Source organism: Pyricularia pennisetigena, chromosome 1, assembly GCF_004337985.1.
Source record: "Pyricularia pennisetigena strain Br36 chromosome 1, whole genome shotgun sequence".
In the NCBI taxonomy this organism is placed as follows: domain Eukaryota; kingdom Fungi; phylum Ascomycota; class Sordariomycetes; order Magnaporthales; family Pyriculariaceae; genus Pyricularia; species Pyricularia pennisetigena.
The window spans coordinates 4205360-4221048 of record NC_043740.1 but is presented as its reverse complement, the minus strand read 5'-3'; the positions used below and the strand labels follow the sequence as shown (position 1 = coordinate 4221048).

The following is a 15689-nucleotide window of genomic DNA, read 5'->3' as shown; positions in this document are numbered from 1 at the left end:
TTGCGATGGGAAAAGTGACGTTTTGTTTTGGATGTCGATAATTGGAGGGACGCCCTCGCATGGTCCTTCTCCCAATTCAACGCAAAAGCCAGTCGCGTCGAGGAGATTTCTGACCCGCGATCCTGATGACTAAGGCGTACTGGTAGCTACGCTAGGCCCGTTTCAGACTAGCTGATGCGATCTTCAACGAAGGTGATCGTTTTGCACAACTGACCCTAACCCTTGTCAAGTTACTCCCTGGTTCATCGTCTCCACTACAATCACCACCAGAGCGCACTTACAAGCAATTAGCCAAACAAGGTAACGTATTAGAAATATGACAGTATCTAGTCTAGACTAGACTAGACTCTTACAATTATTTTCAGTCAACCAAAATCACATACTTGACTCTTCTAGACTGCATAATTTTAAGACTTCAGTACTACACACACGAGTAGGCTTGATCTTCAATCTACTTGGTCATCATTCATCACTCAGCACGGGTCCGTGGGGGCCCTTTTGATTTCTTTTGTTCTTTGGCCAGTTCAAATTTATATCTTTTTTCTCATTTCACTATTAAATTAACAACCTCCTCGAGGTTAAGTTCAAAATCAAGTCCTTCACATTAGACTCAAACTCTTTCCTAGTTTTTCTGGTTCCTTCACCACAGCAACTTTGCTTCAAGGCTGTCACGGCCACATAAAGTTATGGCTACCACCATCTTGGATTTGGTCGATAAACCACTAGCCATCAAGGTTATGCCTCACAGTCTCCTACAAGCTTTCGATAAGGACTATGGGTTTGACGACCCACAGCATTACACCAGAGATCGGTTCGTTCTCGTCCGGCATGTATCTGCAGTCCGACATCTGATCGGTACGCAAAACCGAGCAGTGGTGGAGGTGCCGGGACAAGGTTCGCATATCCACCTGTTTGACGCCTCCCACGGAGAGTTCGAAAAGGGAGATTGTGTGATTATTTTTCTCCCCAGAGCTTTCCTCCCTAGGGATGCTCACTCTGTATTTCGATCCTTGGGGGCAAACTTCACTCTGAAAGGCGAAGTCGGCGTCCAAGTGAAGTATATCAGCAGCAACGGGCTATACAGCCACGGGGTTGTCAAGTCCGTCCACGACTTTCCCGAGATAGAAGCAATACTTGACGGACTTGCCGAGTTTTACGGATGCAAAATGCAAGCAGTTTCAGACCTCAACGCTCTTTTTAATTTGGAAAAAGTCCTTGGGGTAAAGAGGTGGGGTATCAAAACATCACCACAATTCATCGGGCCTGCACCGGGATTTTACAAAAAGTCGGCAATGTCTAGGCTAAAAGATTGTCCCAACCTCTTCAAAAAGTCAAAGTACAAGCACTTTACCTACCAGGAGTCGGTGAAAATGGACGGATCTTCAATGGCTGTCTACTTCATCCCAAAGTACTCTCCGTTCTTCACGACGCTGCATCCCCTTCCTCAGCCACACGGTCCTCACATGATGCTGTCCAACGGCAGGTTTGGCGTCTGTTCCGCCAACAACGACCTTGCGGAGCGCGAAGACTGTCTGTATTGGAAAGTTGCCCTGAGAGCAAGGCTGCCGCAGATCATGAACAAGCAAAACTTGGACATGGTCCTCCAAGGCGAGCTCGTCGGCGACAAAATCAACCAAAATCGCCACAATTATGGACCGGGTCAACACGACTTTTTTGCATTTGATATTTACGACCATCTCGACGAAGGTGACTGGCTTCCGGCCAACGATGTGGTGGCGTGGTGCAAAGAGTTCGACGTGAAACACGTCCCCGTCAAAACGACTCTTCACATCACCGACATTGCGAAATGCCACGAGGATATATACCAGCGTGCGGACAAAGAAGTGCTACCAGATGGGAGCTACGCGGAGGGTTTGGTGTTCAAGTGCCTGCAGGAGGCGGGAAGAAGGTTCAAAGTTCACAACCGTCACTACTTGAAGCAGCATGGGTCGAACAACTTGAACTAAGAGCCGTTCTATGATGACCATATGACGTTTGATTTCTTGGCTTTGCTGCTTTTTTGAACAGCAGGTCTCTCTCATTTGCATGCAAAGAAGACAGTCCTTTTTTTCATCACCCTAGCGTATCTTGAATAGGCAGGTAAATAGCGAGGTGGAGATTACAATGGGTTGGGGGCTGGAGCTTAGCGTAAGATCAAGGACTATAACCCAGTTCAAGATTCAACTCTGAACCCATTATCTTGCAATCCCATAGGTGCAACCGGGAATTTGTTTGCGTGGATTGAATTTCCAAAAATATCCGGGGTTACTATTTGATGCGGGGGCCAAGCGTATGACCCGAACAGTAAGCGGACAATCTTCATGCTAAGCTCCAAGTCGAATTGGGAAGCAGGATGCCAAGTAATGCTTGACTGTGGCGCAGACCTGGAGGCAACCAACTCCATTTGTGATTGTATAAAAAACCAAAGAAGCAGGAAACGGGGAATGACGGGTTTGAATGGCGTGGGATTGTCAAACATATAATTGGAGGGTTGGATTCGTACAAAAGTCGAAAGCTCGTGACGTCAACCAGGAGCGCAAACGCAGGCAGGCATATACAGTAATCTCAGGCGCCAGTTTACCTTGATTCGCCCATATTAATCTTTTCGAGTCCCAAAAAAAAAAACATAAGAAATCAAACTCTGCAATCAGCAAACGATTTTAGCACAGCATATCTCCAGACCCAATTAGTTGCAAGCAGAAAAAAAGAAAATCGCAATCATTTTCATGACATCCATCGAGTCCAAGATCCAGGCTGCGGCGGCTGAGAATGCCGCCCTCCTACAAACCCTCAGGGAAACCGACCACGCCGCGCCCGATCTGGACAACCAGAACAAGTTCATCGCCGACCTGGACAGGCAGATACTCGAGTCGTCGCGGGTGATTTCCGAGCTGGACAAAAAGCGCAACAAGGAGCTCAAGGACCACGAAAAGTACCGCGATTCGGTCATGCGCCGATTCGCGTACAAAGCGACTGGTAAGCGGGAAAAGTTCGCGCAGAGGGCCGACAAGGAGGAGAAGGAGTACTTTGAGGTACTGCAGCAGTGCCACCGCGAGGTCGAGTCCAGGAAGGGCCTTGAGCAGATGTTGAGAGACGCCCACGACGTCAAGGCTCAGCTCGAGGCGGCTGCGCGCCGGCACCGCCAGGCGCAGGTGGACCTGGACGGGTTGTACAGTTCCATCTTTGAGGGTCCGACCCCGGCGTTTCCTGAGGAGGATCGGATCGAAGAGGTGGCGAGGGAGGCACGGGACAATTACCACCAGGCGCGCGTTCGATGCGAGGGCGAGCTGCGTGCCCTGCAGCTTTTGGAACAGGCGTGGAAGAGCATGGCACTGAGCGTCAGGATGATGCAGGAAGCCGTGTCGGCTTCGCACTGGGACATGTTTGGCGGCGGCAGCGTGGCGGATGCGATGGAGCGGTCGGCCTTGCACAAGGCGGATATAGCAGTGCGGGAGGCGAGAATGCTGGCCATGCAGGCGCAGAAGCAAAGCCCTTTTGTGAACTTGGACGCCATTCCGAACGTGCAGATGGCGCAAGGGAACATTATGAGCGATGTCTTTTTTGACAATATTTTCACCGACATGGCCTTTCACGACAAGATCCGGGAGAGCCAGCAACAGGTTCATCGTTGTCTCGACGCGCACACGAAGCTGATGAAGGAGTCAAAGGTGAGACACGAGCAACTAAAGGTCGAAGTGAAGGAAAGAGAAGTCATGTTGGACTCGGCAAGGTCAGCATTACAGGAGGCCAGGGCAGAAGTATTCAGACGAGTTGGCGGTGGCCTGGACGACAGACAGATGAACAAGGCCTGAATGATACTCGGTAGTTCCCACGCAGTGGCCTATAGAGGAGCCTCTGGCTAGAAACGAATGAATGCGTTACGATTCTTCAAAGATAGACTAAAATCTTTTACAATACGGGCATCTCCTTTCAACGGTACATATTAGGTGCTCTTATGGATGGTAGCAGTCGATAAAAAAGCGAAAACCGGCTCTGACACTAAGAGAACATATCCCAAGGCTCGCAACAGTGTCAACACCCGAGTTTCGAAGGTGATGAGAACCTACCCTCCATGGCTGTGTGCAGGCAGCCGTACAAGCACCTAGGTACCTGTGCTTGCCACGCTTTGAGCACGTGATGGGCAAGCAACTACCACCGCACATTGCAGCCGTAAATTCTGCCCACCTGAGAAGTTGAGAGCTCTGAGCCGGGCTGGTAACAAGGGAAGCGCTCGCCTCCACAACATCGACCATCACAACCAAACCTTCACTCTCCACTACTTGAAACACCTCCCGTCGTTCTTCTGGCCCGGAACTCATCACCGGGTTCAATTCTTCATTTTAACCCATCAGCACGAGAGATTGCGGACCAGATCCTCCCGAGGCAGAACAAATTTGGCATTTCACTTTTCGTTCACCTTGCCTAGTGCTTGGATTCGTCTTCAACATGGACAATCTTTGGTAGGAGCTCTGGGATGGCCACCCGAGCGAGGACTTTTCCGACTTGACTGTTATCACGGCGGACAAAATGACCTTCCAACTCCATAAGATCATTGTTTGCACGAGGTCGGCCTTCTTTGTGACGGCATGCAAGATCGGTTTTCAGGTAAGCATAGCAATGGAGGGAGAGGGAGAGAAAGAGGGAGAGAAAGAGGGAGAGAGAGACACTCACTAAGACTCGGGCTTTAGGAGGCTAATACAAGAACAGTCCATCTTCCGGGAATTTATGGCAGGCTTTTCCGCCAAATCATCGAGCTCATGTACACTGGTACCTATACCGAAGACGCGCAACGGCACAAGGACCCTTATCCCGAAATCCTCAAGCGCGTCACGTCCGAAGATCTCCAGCTCCAGCTGATGCTACTTGGAGATTTCCTTGGTGCGGCTGGCCAAGTCCGTAGTGTGACTGCAGGTAAGAAGCCCACAATGTTGTTCATAGAAACGAAAATAATGTACCCTGATCATCCAGCGGCAAGATGAACATACGTCTGGTATTCTAAGTTAGCTAATCTTTCCCAATAGCTCGAGAAAAGATGGCAAACCTGGAGCACTAGTGCCATCACAACATGGCACACTGGGCTTGGGATATGGACCTTGCAAACTTTTACACCCCTGATACTTATCGTGAGTACTTAGACCCAGATATGCACACAGTATGTTTTGACCATGTCAAGGAATCTGCAGCCCTGTACACGGCGGCAGAAAGGTTACTGATGCCTGAACTCAAAATTCTCAGTCTGCGGCGGTTTGGCTTCTTCGCATGTCTGCTAGAGCAGTCTGGACTCGAACTGGACTCAGGGAACGTCAGGTGTCTCAGTGACATCGTGAGAATCATTTACTCGGGTACTACAAGCACCGACTTGGCCATTAAGGAGCCTCTTTGTCGCATCACCAACCATTTCATGAGCATCAACAAGCGACAGGCTCTATATCCAGTAAGCCTGGTTGCACGGGAATATCCAGACTTCTCCAGTGATCTACTCAGCCACCATGCAAAACAGACGTTTATCCCCGACACCGAGCTGGGAGGATGGGTTGTTACTATCGAACCTGCCTCTGTGGGATATTGCCCATCCTGTGATGTCTATACTAATCACAGCCGATCTACTAAAGATGTTAGCAATCCGTGTGTCTCTCGACTGAAACCTCACGACTTCCGTGAATACAGAGGCTGGACATGCAACGCCTGCGACCGATCATTCGCACCAAACCAGATCTGGAAACCGAGCAAACCTCGCAGCTTGCAGTAGATGCGAGAGACAAGAGCCTTCTTCATCTGGGAAAGCCAGTCCGCCGTTGGTGCTGATGCTGGTGCTCATGATAATTGTGCTACTAGCTAAGCTCTCTCTTGGATTCCAGGACTGCAAGACGTGCAAGCCCTTGGTCTTCTCAGGGAAATGGGTAATGAACAAAGCATACTTGTATTTACGGAAGGCAGCAGCTTGTCAATGTCCTTTCTATCCGATACTGGTAAATACGAGTTGACTAGTCAGTTCGTTCAATTTGTTTTCTTTTTTGAACTTTTGTCCCCCTCCAGAAAACGATAATGGGTCAGTGCCAACTTAAAGGAACAAGCTTAGGGAATCAGTTGAAAATGGGGATAAGGGAGAATTTCTTCCACGTAGCGTTGACTCATGACATAGATACCAAATAGTTTCAAACACGAAGCCAGATGTTCCTCCTATACAACACTCGGAACAATTTTCAGGTCGAGTGTAGCTGGGTTGATTCAAAAGTCTAGGGAGAGTAAACATCGTGTCCGAAGGCAGCAGCAAGTATAAAATGGCTAACTGGTCACACCTAGATTACAGTTAACCCTACCAGTAAGAGTTAGAAAACTAACGATGTCTCAACTATTGCATGTATCGGTCTTCTAGTCATTTCGGGTTCTTTGTGTTGCCCGGTGCTTGCGCTGAGAGCAAGCACGTGCTTTCAACTCGATCCAAGCGAGCAGCTATTCTGTTGGCGCAAAAACTCATCAATTAACCGGACTGAGCTCCAATACCGGGGATTCTGGGGTTGTAGAAGACCGCATAAAAATCTCCCAGAAGTGGTTCCCGCTCATCAAGGCTTGCACAGCCTAGCATAGAGAGCATAGAGAATTCCATTGTCCCCAATGAGAAGATACTTCTACCCGTGTCCAGAATGTATCACAGCTCTATATCTTTTGTTGTCTAGCTAAACGATCCTAATGCTGAACGATTAAGCAAGCATATCCATTATCATTCCCGCAATAGAAAGTCTACGATAGCTGTCATGTTTTCCCCTCCATGCCTATCTCAAGTTGATGCTTGAAAATGCAAAGCTTTGCTTCCTGGCTCGCCTTTTCTATCCCATCCGGATAAATTGGTCCTCAACCGCCCGTTTGCAGCTCAAAACAGCCTTGCTGACTGTTACCGTCGTAAACGCGTCCACCAGTTTACCGACCTGAGAGTCACCCGCAAGGGGCCAGAGCTTCACGCTCCACCGGGTGGTCATCTGCGCACACTCCTAGTTCCTCGACACTGCATGTTCCGGCAGCTTCAAAGCTATCGTCTTGCAACGCGCATCATCGGAGCTAGCAAGGTTGTCTTCTCAAGAGCTGCTATATTCTAGTTTGCTCCATTTTCTGCTGCGCTCACACCAGGACTCACTGGTCCCATTAGGAGTCAATATGTCGCACGATCGACCTTCCAGATGATGATCCTGTGCTGGACATGAGGTTCATCGATCATGCCTATACCGGAGCATATGGCCCTTGACGCTGCGAAAAGAAAAGCAATGGCTAGTAATGAATGCCTCTCTATCCAAGTCCCATTTTCACGGGCCTTGCTACCTGCACCAAACACTTCACTCTGAAGAGACAACAACGCAACCCAATATCAAGAAGCGCCCCGAGTGTCATTGATGCCTTCACAGGAGCTGCATATTTGTACAGCTGCCTTGCACATGCTGGTGGCGGCCGAAATGTACAACCTCGACCACAAGTTTCTGGCGCCTGAACTCAAGGCGTATGGCCTAGAGCAGTTCACGCAAAAAAGTCCCGCTCTGAGAGCCGCGGACATGAAAGGCCTGTCTGCTGTGGTCGACGAAATCTACAAACTGGCACCGGTTGACGCCGAGACTCATCTCCGGCCCGGTATTCCGAGGGCTGATAGCCGACAACTCGCAGGTCGAGTCCTTTTGGGAGGGCATGCAAGACATCTTTGGCCAGCATCCAGATCTCACCACCGAAGTGATAGCCAACGTTCGGTAAGGGTTGATGAATGTAAGGCCTGCCAAAACCCGAAAACAGGTTTAGCCCAGCCCGGCCCGCCAACCCATGGGCTCTTGGCGGGGGCCCGTAGTGGCCCACGGGTTTTCTTGGCGGGTAGATGGGGGACCGCGGGCTGGCGGGCTCAACCCGAATTGGGTAACCCGCGGGTTTTCGTGCTGGGGCGATTAAAAAGGAACAACAATGTAAACGGAAAACGAATTTGTTAAAATTGGGATAAAGATTTAATGGATAAAATGTATTTATCCGTATCATAATTGGGCGAATTATTAGTTCGTTTAATAAATTATTTATTAAAATAAAAATATTAATAAAATATCACTGCTTAAAATAATTAATTGAATATAATAATATATATTAATAAATCTTTTTTTTAAATATTTATATAACCAGAAAGGCTATACGAACGGTTCCTACGCCAGAAAAGCATAAATAAATCATATATTGCAACGCAGGTTACCCGATATTTTTACAATTTTTATTTTATTTATTTATTTGAATATTCAATCACATACAGTGTTTATACTGTTATTATTACGTGTTCAGTGCATTTACAGTGCGAACACAGTACAAATACCCGCCATGAGCGGGGAAAATCGACAAGTTGTCCTCAGACTAGAACGAGCGCGATCTTTTCGGCCAATGCAATTGGCCGAAAAGCCATGTGCCTAAAAGGTACATGAAGCGCTCGGACCCCGCAGGGGTCTAGTCTGAGCACTGAGACTAGGCCGCCCCACCGATTTTGGGCTGCCACGGGCCCCCGTGGGGGGGTTTTGGAATGCCTTAGATGAATGAACGGCAATCTCATTCAAGGTTGAAATTGCAACAGTCTTCAATGATGGATTATTATCAGAGGAGGCATTGATCAAAGTTAAGATTGTTTTACAGCTTTGCGCGGTGCTTTACTCAGTATCGCCAATCGGTCTTATGACTGGGACATCACTCAAGGCTTAAAAGCTTTCATAGGTATCTCGTGCTGATGTAAGAGAGAAAGAGAGATGGAGCAAGATAGGGGAACATTGACAACCGGCAAAGCCATGGAACGGGCTGGGACTCCCCATCGTGTGATTCACCATGTAGATAGATAGATAGATAGATCACACACTGGTAAACAAAACTGGCCTGGTGGTGTCCACAGCTATCATTTGTGCCCCGAATCATGCCTGTTGCGTAGACTCATGAGGCGGTGACCAGAATGTCTAGCAGGAACAAAGTGAATCCAGTTCAAATGGATCCTTGGTATCCATGGCGTAAGATATTCAGAACTTGCATCCAGTTCCTTGAAGGTTTGTCTAGCTGAATTTTATACCACTACGAAAGTACATCAGTCCAAATCTCAACATTGCTTTTGAAGCGAAAAGGCACTTTTGTGATTCATTTGAATCATTCCTAGTCCACCCAGCTTTGGTCTCTCCGCGCCGGAGCCCCAAGGTAGTCGATGGGGTTCCTGCATAGCGGACATGTGTTTTGGTTGCTGGTTTGGAACCACTGGTAGAGGCAGCCCCGGTGGAACAGGTTCTTGCACGTCCCACACCTTTTGTCCGGCACCCGGCGGTCCGTCGAGATGATGCTGTAGCAGATGGCACACTCGGTCTGGCCCTTCATTGCCCCAATGACGTTCCGTCTGAAAGTCGCAATTCCGTCCACGATGCTGCCGTTGCTGAATGTGATGACTCCCTGCGTCGTCATCAGCCAGCTCTGCCACTTCTTCTCGTTGACTGCCACGCGATTGACGCTCGCCACCGACACCGGCTCAAGAGGGTAGGCTGGAGGAAGTCGTATCGAGATGGATGCCTGAAGATCGTCAACCTCGTAGCCGACAATAACTTCGCGCGAGAGCTTGCTAGCTTTGATGATGAGCTCCTTCTCGTCTTCGGCCGGAGGCTCTTGTTCGTCTGCCCATTTGGCAACATCGTCTAGAGTTTGAGAAATGATGACGGGTGAGAAGTAGCGCATTGTCCAGCTCTCAACGGCAATGCGTGTTTGTTTTGACCTGCAATTGATGTACCACCCCTTGACCAGCCCTGGAAGGTATTTAAGGGCGAGGTAGTACACGTGGACAAGCAACCACTGCATTGCTTTCTCGTCTGGTTCCGCCTCGGCCGCTTGAAGATCGTAAGATGAAATTCTATCTACAAGATGGGCCTGGTTCAAATTAAGTGGATGTGCGGCCGAGTGGCCGAGGACGTCAAAAGTAAAGTTGAGCATCGGTTCCAGGGAGTTGTTTGCTTTGAGATTCTCGGTATATGCATTGCGTAGTGGGAATGAAGCAGCAGAAAAAGCATCAAAGATGAGATGCCACGCTAGGAAATAGCTTCGAACTGGGGTCGGAAAACCTGCAATAAGGTCATCGTGGAAAGCCTCGAGCGTTGGAGGATCAAGAAGAAGAGACAAGAGTTCGTCGGGCAGGCGAACATCTGCCGCTATGTTAGTCAACGAGTCATTCAAGCAAGAAGACGGCAAGCAGAGACTCGACTTACCACTCTTTTCCAAGACAATATCCACCGAGAGCTTCTCTTGTGCCCGCGGTATCGCTCGATGAAGGAGATTGAATGCAGCACTCTGCACATCTCTCGATGCTGAATCCACTAACCCATAGACATCTCCAAGCTCGGCAATGTCTCCTGGAGGCAAGCAATCGACCTGTCTGCAGAGTAAGGAGTTGACTATCTCGGCAGGCTGCGAGGTAGAACTCTCCTGCAGTTGAAGGAGACTTATCAAATGCTTTCTCTTGTGTTCTGAGAATGCATGTATCGCATCCTCAAGATCGTCGTTTGGCTCATCCAACGATTCCAGGACGCCGATGAGCTTTAGTGACGCATGCACGTAAGGCAGTCTCCGATCCCCAGCCTCATTGGCTGCTCTATCCCCGAGATGCTTACAGAAGTCCAGCGTCTTCTCCCAATAAGATCCGTACACGTCTTTGATGTTCGGCAAAAGGCGCGTCAAAACACGACATGTCTCTGTAGCAGTCTTGCTTCCGATCGTTTCCGGGGTTTCGAACCATGACGTAATCTGCTTGATAGCGAAGACCAGGCGGTTGTTAGCGACAGGCAACGCATCAGCCCCGTAGACCGATAAGCAGGCGTCGAGGAGGATTAGCGTCAACAGAGTCTGCAACGAGTCTGCATTAGACCCGGCAACGTCACTAATAAGACGGTTAAGCAGAGTGTTGATGGTTCTGGATGACACAAGGAGCTCCCCGTATCCAGTGAGTATGGCGATGCAAGGCAATACTGTGGCGGGCGTCGCTCTGAAAACATCAAGACTAGAGATCCACTCTTCTTGCTGGGCTGGCTTGAAGCCATGCTCCTCAGCCAGAGCCTGAAGAATCTCACCAAGTGCCCTTGCGCTGTATATTGCCAGCGGGGACAACGTTCTTGCTTGCGTGAGGAGAAGTTTTATTAGATTCCCGGAAAGTCCAGAAAGATGCGGGTCTTCCACATTCTCGCTTTGTGGACACATTAGCATTTCTTTCAACACCCTTCGTGCAGACGTGACAAATTTCTCTGCGTTCATGAGATCTTCCGACTTGGCAAGCGAGCCCCACAGCTTGCCATCTTCCATAAGGACTATTTGGTCAGATACTACAAGAGTAGAAAGGTAGAGTAAGCATAAAAGCTCAACCTGAAACTCGACAGGCAGCATGTCTATCTTGAATCCCAACGCGAGAAGGCTCTTGGTGTAGATTGCCATTCTGGCAGGCACGGCCAAGCCTTGACGGTCGCGCTGAGAGGGTTGAGATTGCTGTGGTGCCGTAGCTGCTGCCAAAAAGTATACGCCTCCGAGGTTGTTGGTGAGGGAAAGCGATGGGTTGAGGCTACCCTGAAGGAACTGAGCAAGTTCTTCAAACCAAATCGTGGTGCTTGGGAAAAGCTGCTCAATCGACACGTCCGCCATCTTGGAAATCTTGGACGCCTGTTGCACCAAGGTTTCAATCCCAAGCGAAGCAGGCCCAGCTGTTTCGAGGTTCTCCTGAATAATCCTCACCAGCTGAGGTCCGCCGTCGGTGCTGTTGTGCGTCTCCAACAGAAGCCTGATCCCCGCAGCATGGCTAGAGATTCGGTCGTTGGGGATTTCGGCGAGGGTCAGGAGCTTCGTGATAAGAGCTAAATGTAAATCTTCATCTTGTGACAGGAGAGCAGGCTTCCTGTGAGCGATGATGTCCAAAGCCTTGAGAGCCGACTCGATAGTAGCAGGTTCGGAGTTGTTGAATAGGTCCAGAATGTTTTTGGCAATCTGCCCAGCCACATCTGAAGCCAAAACGTCAAATGTGAAGCACGTTTCGAAAAGTTCCCACCTTTCCATTGTTCCTTGAGCACATCCAAGACAGCTACTCCCGAGATATTTCTGGAGTGATTCCTCCTGACAAGCAAGCGAAGCAGCTTGTACATCAGCGACCATTCGAGTCAGGCACCTGGAAGCAAGCTTCTCGTCCGGGTGAGCGAGGAGCGAGTGAACGACAGCCTTCCAATACTGCTCAAAATGGGAAGAGACTGATTTGATGCTGTTCAGTGATAGAAGGCACGATAACATAGACGCAGCTGATGGTGAAGATAGCATTGTCTCCATTTGCGTCGGACTGCTGATCGGAAACAGTTCCTTAACAAGAGAGAGCCCCTGTTCCCCGTCTAGGATAAGAGGCGTCTTTGTAAAGGCAGACTCCAATATTGACGCGGCCGCGAATGGGCGATAGGCATCTTTGGTGAGTGTCTCCAAAGCCACGTCGAGCAACTCTAAAGCGGGCGGCGAGGCTATCTCAACGGCCGTGTCACTGCTGGTTGTCGTTGGGCTAGATATAGAAGATCCTTTCAGAGCAGCTATCAGAGAAAATAAGCGTGCCCCTTCGTCCGCTAACAATTGCTGTGCCTTTGCATAATCCTGAGATGCCTCGGAAAGGCTATCTATCAAACGAGTGCCGAGACTTTGGACAGTTTTAGTCCACAGATCACGGACGCTATCGACAATTCCCTTGTCTTCAACAATAGACAACACTTGCACTGCTTTCGCCGCAATCTCGAGCTGCGCAGCAAGCCCAGCAAAGGGTCTATCGCCGGCAGGCTGAATGTAATGCTCAACGAGTGGATGTACAAATTCGACGACAATAGCGGAGCGTGATTCAGCCGGCTCGGTAACTGTCACCAGTCGCCGGCAGACGGAGAGGTAGAAGGACCAGGCATCAACAGCAGCGTTCCGAGGTTCGTCACGGTTTGAGACACCAGTCCTCACCGACCTCAGAACATCGGCAACAGCCTTGGGCTCAAGGTTGTCCTTTGGCATAACTTCAAAGAGCTGATCAAGGGCAGACCAAAAGCTTGCAGGCGAAGGGCTGCCTTGCGACCCCTTTTCGAGAAAAGGACGTAACCTGGATAAGGGTGGTTTCTTGGTGCCCCATATCTCCGGATGCCGCTTGGTCAACCTGGTGAGAATCCTGACAAGCTCCAAAGCAGAACCGATTTGGTTGGACTTGAGAGATTCAGATATAAGAGTCTTGGCTATTTTAGGTATATGTTGCTCAATGGCGGCATCTTGTTTTTCCATAGATAGCCATAGCAGTTGGCAGCACTGGCGCCGGACAAAGGAATCCCCTGATTTCGCAGAGTCCCAAACAGTGTCCAGTGAGAAGAATTCGTCGTAGCTCTCTTGATGAGGCTGCATTTCAGCTGCATTCAGCCTTTGTAGAAGACCCAAGACAAGGGACAGCCCCGCACCCAACACCCTGTAGTATTTCGCGTCTGAATCATCCTTGCTCGTCGATCTCTCGTCGCTCAACGAGTCCGGCGTTTCTTGTACAGCCTCGATCGCATATTCCAGAATCTGCGGCTGACATTTCTTCCAAAAAAGAAGTTGTTTCTCCTCGTTGCTGAGCAACGACTGCAAGCCATCGCTGGCAGCACGCGCCACGACACGATCCTTGTCATATGTTCCCGCCAGCCATGAACCAACAATCTTTGGTATACGGCGTTCCATTCGCTTTCGGCCAGACTTGAGAAGATCGATCAGCAGGCTATGCGCGAGCTCCCTGACACGGCGCGAGTTGTCGATGGCCGTGCGTGGGTAAAGCTGCACCCAAGCGTCCAGGACGGCTTCTTCGACCCCGCCATCGCTGTTTATCGATTGGACGTAGGTGACCAGGTCTTCGAGGGCCCGTGCTTTCGTAGTGCTATCTTTCTTAAGGACGTTCTTGAGAGATACGACGACGTTCGGATCGGATACGGAGGAGAAGTCCGGCGGCTCAAAGAGATAGGATAAACGGCCGCCGCCCGAGGAAGCAAATGCGCCGAAGGATGTAGAAGCGTGACTGGCAAATCCCTTTGCGCCAGCTCCTGCACGGGACTTGCCAGAAAATCGGCTCATGGTAAATCAGGGGCGGTCGGTCTGTCGAGGCTTGGACAGCTCGGGGAGCTTGTGTTCTGTGTTGTCTGCTGATGTTTCTTGGAGCGAAAACAAAACTTAGTAGCAGATCTCGGCATCGCCAAAGTAGTCAGTCACACTTCACCAATGCTGCATCCTGGCTTGACGCAATTGATGGTGGGGTTCGTTTCCATCTTCGAAAGTGGGGACGCATCAGCACAGTGTAAAGGCTTTTACCAGCAACTCAAACAAATGATGATTTAAAATTTGGTACCTGGTATGTTACAGTAATTACAGTAGAGAGTACAGTCCAAACGAAAGCAAAATAACTAACCGAGCATTCCCCTCCTGTGGTAACTCAAGAGGCTCTTTTACTATACTACCATCTCACCATAAATACCCGTGGCAAGGGTAGGCACCTTGGCACTTACTCAGGCCCTTGCGATAAAACGTGCCCAGACCAAAGCTTCAAAACTCGGTCTGATCATTATGGCGGATCACCATATTTACAGAACCGGTAGTTTTGAGCGGTCAGTTTCCGGTAATGGTACTGTGCGAGCTGCCACGTGGTTTTGTCGGATGCGCTGCTACCAGAGTGCAATCCCTTCTATTTCATTTTTGTTTCTGACCATCAAGTAAAAGGGGCTGGCAAGGCTGGCTAGCTTGATCACATGTTAACCCTTGGCCGGCGCCTTATGTGCTACAGTACTGTACAGTACTCTGTACCCCATGTGCAAAGATTGAAACCACCACATTCAAGGGTCGTCCACTAAGACATTAACCCGCAGCTAATCGGGTAATCAGCCATGCGCGGGGGCCGGCGCCTGTCACGATGGTGACGATTTCTGACGACAGTCATTTAATGGCTGTGGCAAACCCGACTAGGTCTAGTACACACTCCTACTGAGGGTAAACTAGCGCTAGCATTCGAAGGCAACCTTGTCGGGTGATTGATCATAATGCGAGGATGAACTATCTGCTAACGAATCTTCTACTACCTACATCTAGGCGACCACTATGGCCCCAAACTCACGATGCTGTAAATGCCTGCGTGAATGAAAGATCTGCTGGGAACTCTGTTTAGCTGCAACAGAAAAGGACAAAATGGGTGGCATCCAACGTGGTATGAAAGGACTACGGTACAGTACAGTCAGACTACAGTAGTGTCAATCCCACGGAGGTCTTTTCTGTTGACCCGAATAATGTAACACTGCGATTACTGTCAACGCCACCTATGCGGCATGACCCTAGCAACCCTGGCTTGCTTGGCTTCCGTAACAACATGCCATGCCACCGACCCCTATTGATCCATTCCTTCCTATTCCGTCAGGGGCTCCTTTGATGGTGGTTGCATCATCCGAGGATGCCTGGTCCGGGATAAGTCGGCGCGCCATTCAGACGACTTTATTGCTATTACCCCGCGGGTCCTGCTGCAGATCTACGTCATAGCCCCCAGTCGCTGCAGCATTGAGGCCAATCCTGTAGGTCTCCTTGGTGCGTTGGTTCCACAAATGCGCGCCTGGTTGGCTTCAGCATGTCGATCATCAATCAACTTGTCGCTGGGCGAATTGGCGTGCAGCCTA

At 49.7% G+C, this 15689-nt stretch overlaps 5 protein-coding genes across 5 annotated transcripts; 4 read left to right on the top strand and 1 right to left on the bottom strand.

The window, feature by feature from the left end:
* Window positions 1-686: 686 nt before the first annotated feature.
* On the top strand, window positions 687-1967 carry PpBr36_07793 (uncharacterized protein; the record flags this gene model as incomplete). Its single annotated transcript, XM_029894928.1, has 1 exon — window positions 687-1967. The coding sequence occupies one exon, from the start codon at window positions 687-689 to the stop codon at window positions 1965-1967; it is 1281 nt and encodes a 426-aa protein (XP_029748453.1).
* Window positions 1968-2726: 759 nt separating this feature from the next.
* Window positions 2727-3812, top strand: PpBr36_07792 (uncharacterized protein; the record flags this gene model as incomplete). Its single annotated transcript, XM_029894927.1, has 1 exon — window positions 2727-3812. One exon carries the CDS (start codon window positions 2727-2729, stop codon window positions 3810-3812), a length of 1086 nt encoding a protein of 361 aa, XP_029748454.1.
* A 945-nt stretch (window positions 3813-4757) lies between these two features.
* Window positions 4758-5805, top strand: PpBr36_07791 (uncharacterized protein; the record flags this gene model as incomplete). The annotated part of the gene is made up of 3 exons (XM_029894926.1): window positions 4758-4911; window positions 5154-5434; window positions 5668-5805. The coding sequence occupies 3 exons, from the start codon at window positions 4758-4760 to the stop codon at window positions 5803-5805; spliced, it is 573 nt and encodes a 190-aa protein (XP_029748455.1).
* A 1112-nt stretch (window positions 5806-6917) lies between these two features.
* Window positions 6918-7240, top strand: PpBr36_07790 (uncharacterized protein; the record flags this gene model as incomplete). Its single annotated transcript, XM_029894925.1, has 2 exons — window positions 6918-7064; window positions 7145-7240. Coding segments are annotated over 2 exons (243 nt in total), but the record flags the coding sequence as incomplete, so codon positions are not given.
* Window positions 7241-9141: 1901 nt separating this feature from the next.
* PpBr36_07789 (uncharacterized protein) lies at window positions 9142-14109 on the bottom strand (the record flags this gene model as incomplete). Its single annotated transcript, XM_029894924.1, has 2 exons — window positions 9142-10175; window positions 10233-14109. The coding sequence occupies 2 exons, from the start codon at window positions 14107-14109 to the stop codon at window positions 9142-9144; spliced, it is 4911 nt and encodes a 1636-aa protein (XP_029747809.1).
* Window positions 14110-15689: the final 1580 nt, after the last annotated feature.